The 6,436-nt window shown below is 45.2% G+C and overlaps 1 protein-coding gene across 1 annotated transcript; it reads left to right on the top strand.

Moving 5' to 3' along the window:
- Positions 1-922: 922 nt before the first annotated feature.
- LOC117529627 (G-protein coupled receptor family C group 5 member B-like) lies at positions 923-6,053 on the top strand. Its single transcript, XM_034192461.1, is given in 4 exon segments — positions 923-941; positions 944-1,951; positions 2,170-2,291; positions 5,213-6,053. Coding segments are annotated over 4 exon segments (1,194 nt in total). The 3' UTR covers positions 5,258-6,053.
- Positions 6,054-6,436: the final 383 nt, after the last annotated feature.

Genomic DNA, 6,436 nt, shown 5'->3' with positions numbered 1-6,436 from the left:
ACGGGTGGTGCGTCTGAGCTGAGGTCTGATGAAACCAACCTGGAAAGAATTGTGCAAATGCTCAGTGATGCTCAGAGTAAGAATGAGCCTTAACATGGCTATGCTGCTTAGTGTGTGTGAGTGGGTTTGCGCTGTGTTTAAGTGCAGACTAAAATTCCGTAAAACAACAGCCTGTCAGATAAAACAACAGCGCAGAGAGCCGCGATGAAAAAAAAGCAATATGTGAATTCAGACAGCATTGATTTGTTATGCTGACTGTTGACGCTGAGGGTTTTTTCCCTCCGTTTCCTGAAAAACAGAAGATGCGTTGTGAATTTATTTGCAGTGCATTATGCATTGTTTCACAGCTCACCTGATAAGTGCATAAAACTGTTTGCACGCACTAGTTCCTTTCACCCTTAACTCTGGTTTTCATGAAATTATGCATGATGCTGCACCATCAAAGCTCTGTTAGCCCGCACGCTGGCTGAGCCCGGACAAATCGTCCACCTCAAGCGCTCTTTACAAGCTTTGTGTGACCTAAAGGGAGTTGTTCTAGACTTTTCGGGGTTCATAGGTATTTTCTGCCTTAAAGTATTTGTGCAGTGTTAAAACGGATGGAGGAATATTTGCTCGCCGTGCACATACTGGGCTTTGTTTCCTGTCTGAAACGCAGTGGGGCCGGTTTGTCTGCGTGGTTACGATGTGAGTGCCTGACTGCTCTGTTACTTTATCATTCATGTGACAATGACCAGAGGCACTGCTTACTAACAGGCAAGGCAGGCAACTGCTTGGGGCCCCAGGCTAATAGTGGGCCCCTGAGAGCAGACAAAGAGCCTATGACTGATAATGACTTATGTTCTTTCTCTCCTTTCTGTGCTGTCCTTCTCTCTCCTTGTCCTTCTCCATCATCTCTCCTCTTCTCTTCTGTGATCCCTTAGAGATGGCGTTCCTACCGGTCTTTCCCTCCTGCTGCTGACTGTTGCTCATCACGCCAGCAGCCAAGACTCTGTGGACTCTGAGGCTCTTCCACGAGGCTGTGGCTGGGGTCTGATACGCCCCTACACCCTCCTGTGTGACCTGGACTCTGTATGGGGTGTGGCCGTTGAGTCGGTGGCTGCCGGCGGGGCACTGGCTGTCATCTTGCTTGCTCTGGTCCTGCTTTGCCGCTTACGCTACATCAGTGAGGCAGAGAAGCGCAGCGGTGTGGGACCCATTCTCTTGCTGCTTCTTGGCATCCTCGGTTTGTTCGGCCTAAGCTTTGCATACCTGATTGAAGAAGACGAGTCATTATGTCTGCTCCGCCGAGCCCTATGGGGTCTCCTGTTTGCCCTTTGCTTTTCCTGCCTGCTGGTGCAGGGTGTCCGCCTGCGCAGGTTGGGTCGTGAGCGTTGCAGCCCTGGAGGCTGCGCACTCATGGGCCTGGCGCTGGGATTGAGTGCCGTGCAGGGCATTATAGCTGCTGAGTGGCTACTTCTGACCGTGCTGAGGGAGGGGCGTGCTGCCTGTCAGTACCTGCCTATGGACTTCTCACTAGCCTGTAGCTACGTTCTTGCTCTTCTAATGGCCGCACTGACCGCTGCCTCCCTAGCTCTGTGTGGGAAGACTTGTCAATGGCGATGCAGTGCTGTCTGGCTGCTGGTCACGTGTCTCCTGTCACTGCTGCTGTGGGTGGCCTGGGTGGGCTTCTACCTGTATGGCAACGCCTGGTTGGGGAGGTCCCCGGAATGGAATGACCCGGCACTGGCCATTGCTTTGGTAGGTCAGGGCTGGTTACTGCTGCTCTTCCATGCCATTCCTGAATCCCATATCTGCCTGAGACCCCCGCCTCAGCCCACTGCCCCGGACTACTTTGACACCTCCCAAAACTCCACACGGCTGAGGGAGACCAGCTTTGATGAAGACATCCCTCTTTCTCACCGGCAGTTTGTGGAAAACCAGGGCTACGGATACAACGATGAGAACACTGCAGGTATGGTGAACTGAAATTCTGACGCAAACAGGTGTAATATGTTGGAGCAGGCAGGAGAATGTAGGTCACAGTGACTAATGGAACACCATGTGTATCTAGAAATAAGTCTGGAAGAAAATTTCTCCGCTGTAGAATGAGACAGCAGAAGATGAGAATAGTGAGATTGATGCATTGAGGTACCATGAGTAATTTCTGTCCGCCCCTCTGTTCTACGCCAGGCTTGCGGAGTGGCAGCAGCACTGGGCAGCACAACAGCAACACTGCTGCCAGGCCCAGCGCTCCTTTTCGCAGCAATGTTTACCAGCCCACTGAGATGACCATGATCCTGAACGGGGGAGCGGTGAGTACATCGTCCCAGCCACAGGTACACGCCGCTCTCTCATTCAACCGCCCTGATAAGTGCATGCACATTTGTGCATTTCAAACCGCAATTCATCGCAGGAGAATGAGGGTGATCATGTGTGCATTACATGTTTGCGTGTGCATGCCCACATGCCTTTGTACTTTGTTTTCAGGCAAATACATGGATGAGGTTGTTGTAAATGGTCACTCGTCTGACACTGTTTTGTGTATGGGTCAATGACAAAGTGTCTTCCATTAGCCTGTTTGTGATACAGTCTATCAGTGAATCAGCAGAGGTGACCTGCTTTCCTGCCACTACGCAGTTGTGTGTTCTTGTGTCTGTGTGTTCTTCTTCTGGGTACTCTGGTTTCCTCCCGCTGGGTAAGCACGTGCAGGTTGGGTCAATGAAGCATTGAACTTCCAGTCAGAATTATGAATATCCAATCTTGTAATAGACAACAAAAAGAAAACACTCCCGGAAGTCAGATTTCAGTTGTGGACAGTCACACTTGGTTTCTGAACCCTGACTTGAACATGTCTAGTTTCAAGGTGGGTGTTATGGCATGAGCTAACACATATTGGAACTGATCTTCCACCCAGCACAAAATAGCGCCCAATGTAACATAAGTGTTGCTGCTTGTGTCCATTTGAAGAAGTAATGGATTTTGTGCGCAGCACCCGCCGCCTCTAAATCATTAGCTAAAACCCTCAGCCATATGAGCATTGTGTTCTTTATAATTTGCAGTTGTTTAATTAATTATTAAGATTCTATTGTCTTATGTATAATTTGCATTTGCAGGTGTTAATGAGAAAAATTTAACTCCATAGAAGTTAGCTTTGAGTTAGCGGACGTTAGCGTGCACAGCAATAGCCCAAATTCAGTTCAGAGGTGTTATTAGGTTCCAAAAATGGCATTTTCAGTTTTAGAACTGTTTATTTCTCACTGGCTTTTACATAATATATGAGAAAGGTGTTATTTCTGGCCAAAAATGAAGCAAAGTTAGCAGCTAGTGAAACCAGGAAGTGACGTCACCACGCTAACGGCTGTGGGATCATACCATAAAATTAGGTACAGATTGTGACTTTTTTAACCTCTTAAAATACCTCTTAAATAAGTGAAGGTTAACCATCTTTGAACTCCTCCAAAGTCTGTGTCTCAAAATGTTCCCTGTTAATTTGAAGACCCTAGCGGTAATAGGACTGGACTTATGCTGAGCACAGACAGACGGATGGATGGACGGAAAGCCTTTGCAATACCCGATGGCCATATTTGATGGCCTTTGGAAAAATGAGGTATGGTTGTGTTATTGTGCTGCCCTTCAGCACAGTCTACCCCTAATGTATAAGATTAGGACTTGATGGTTAGGAAGTCATTTTGGTTCCGTCTGTATACTTGTCACAATACTGAGATTTTGAACTTGAATGTAATACCTTTAAAAATATGAACACTTGAAATCATTTTCCATACCACAGCGAAAAATGGAACCAAGATATAGGGCATAAAATTTTACATTTTTATTAAAAGAAATATAACACAGGTGTAATATGACAAAGAGGTGTGAATTTTGTTGTTAGTACAGAAGAATGACTATATTAAACTTTCTTTAATTCAGAAAAAAAATTGCTTCATGTTCAATGTTCAAAAGCATCTTTCTTTCTGTCATTAAGCTGTAGGAGAAAAGATAGTAGTCCAGTTCGTAATGTAATTTCATTGGAATTTTGTGGAGATAAGTAAAATTGTAAATAAACAGCCAATCAGAAAATGGATTATTCAACTTTTACTGAAGCCACCATGGCGCCCATCACGGATTTGCTAGAAATGGCACTTCGAATTTGTAGTTCAATATCTGGGCTACTCGATGAGTGAGGATCTTGATTCCAGTGTCAAAATGCTCCTTTTCATGTCCATAGGATCCAGTGATGTTAATGGAAAAAATGTACATGTGGCCAAAGTCACATATACGAATCAAAGATGTCCATCCATAAATGTGACTTTTGCCCACATGTACATTTTTGTACTTGGCACCATTGGATTTCTTGGCACTTGTATTTGTTAGAAATGGCAGCTTAAAATTGGAGTTTTTCCAATATCCCAGCTTCTAGATGTCACAGGATCCTGATTCCAGTGGCTAAAGGCATATTTCCAGAGCCAAGGAACCCAATGGTGCTAAATACAACATATGTACATGTGGGCAAAGTGACATTTATGGATGGACATCTTTGATTTGTATATGTGACTTTGACCACATTCCCATTCTTTCCATTAGCACTGAACCTCACTGGATCCCATTGGCCTGAAAATGTTGCATATTTTGACACTGGATACTCAGTCATCTAGAAGCCGAGATATTGCAAAACTCCAATTTTAAGTCACCATTATTACAAAGATAGCATGGCTGCTGTGGTCCCTTCCAGGAAAATTGACTCATTCATTTTCTGATTGGCTATTGTGTGCACTTTCTAAAAATGTATAGTTTTGCAAATCTCCACAAAAGTCAAGCTCTTTTGGCTTCTCTGTTTTTCACTTGGTGTCGCCACACAGATCCAACATTGATCTCCGTGTTGATTGGCACAAGTTTTACACCTTCCAGATGTAGTACACTGAGAACGGGTGGGTGGTATTGAACCTGGAACATTCTGCTCTAGAAACAAGTGCATGAACTACTCAGCCACCAACTTGGCTGCTGGTGCAATGAAAACACAGAAAATCAGCGCTGAAAGTGTTTCAAATATTCAGAACTGATATGAGGGTTTTTTTTTTCCAATTCTGTGGCCATAAATTGATGAGTCTAAGAGAGTCCCAAAAAGTGTCCGGTGAATATCACCCGTGTGGAACACACACTGCGTATAAAGATACATAGAGAAAAATGTTGTACCAGAATGTTGACAAAGCTTTTTGTCGTTTTCTTTCTCTTCCAGGTTCCCTCGGCCCCTCCGACCTACACGGGGAGGCAGCTGTGGTGAGCAAGATGACTGGTGAAGAGGATCTGAGAAGGACAAGAGGATAGAGAGGGTGAGGAGAGGTTCAGGAGGAGGGGCCAGCGTGGTTGGAATGGACTAAAACAAGGATGCCAACTGGGCCCCTTCAGTCTTTGTACAGACTTCAACTTTAAACACTGACCGTCTGCCAACCAACTGTTGTGTGTTAGTGTATGTGTGACACTGGGAGAAGTTGCGGTATGGAGGCCCGAGCTAAAGTCCTCTGAAAGCTCTTCTAGCACACAAATTTCTACAGATTTTTTTAAAGAAATCAAAAAGTAAAAATCTTATGTTTTCTTTTGCCCCTGAGACTAATCCAAGCACTGTAATCATCCCTGAAAACTGTGAAATCCGTCACTTTTGTTTTGTTTTGTTTTTTTGTTTGTTTTTTTGCTCTTTTGCTACCTATCTGTCTTTTCTGCTGCTTATCACAACACTGGTGCTGAAGTGGAAACATTTAACTCTGTCCTCCATACATTCACAGTGTAAGTAAAATCAAAGCACATGGGAGAGTGTACAGCCTGAGCCCCGCCTTCTTAAAAAGCTTCAACCCTCCATAGATGCGTACGTGAGAGAACGGCTGTTTTCTCTCACAAATATAGACACCAACCAAATTTCATTCCCAGCCCTTCAAAGTCTGCTTCCGCTTCCTCTGCACCGTCTGTGAATATCACCACTTCCGACTCTTCTCACTTTGCATGGACACGTTGCAGAATGTGAAACAAACTGTGAAGTCTGAACTGTGTTTGGGATTTCAAGTGGCCACAAACACAACAGAAAAGGCCTGGAAGGTCAAATGAAGCGATCTTAGATGTATGACAGATGAGGGAGGATGCAGTCGGCCGTCGCTGGGCGTTGACGCTTTGTGAATCTGGGTCAGACTGCCGTGTTCTCCTACATGTCCGGTGGCCACTGGTGGTTTTAAACCAGCTGGGAAAAACTGTCACTTTATAATCAGTAGGAAACGGGCTGAGGAAATGATTTCGTGTACTTAGTTCCTGTACGTGTTTGTGTGCGTCGTGATTTTTTTGCGTGTCGGGGAATTATGGGGTAAATTGAAGTTGGGTCTGTATCCTGCCTGGTGCTAAAAGTCCTTGTGGGTCCACATACGTAGTTCAAAGAAACATAGAACAGTGGCCAGTGCTGATACTGATGCTGGAGTCA

Source organism: Thalassophryne amazonica, chromosome 17, assembly GCF_902500255.1.
Source record: "Thalassophryne amazonica chromosome 17, fThaAma1.1, whole genome shotgun sequence".
Taxonomy (NCBI): Eukaryota; Metazoa; Chordata; class Actinopteri; order Batrachoidiformes; family Batrachoididae; genus Thalassophryne; species Thalassophryne amazonica.
Note: the sequence above shows the minus strand (reverse complement) of the source record. Positions and strands in the feature narration are given on the sequence as shown.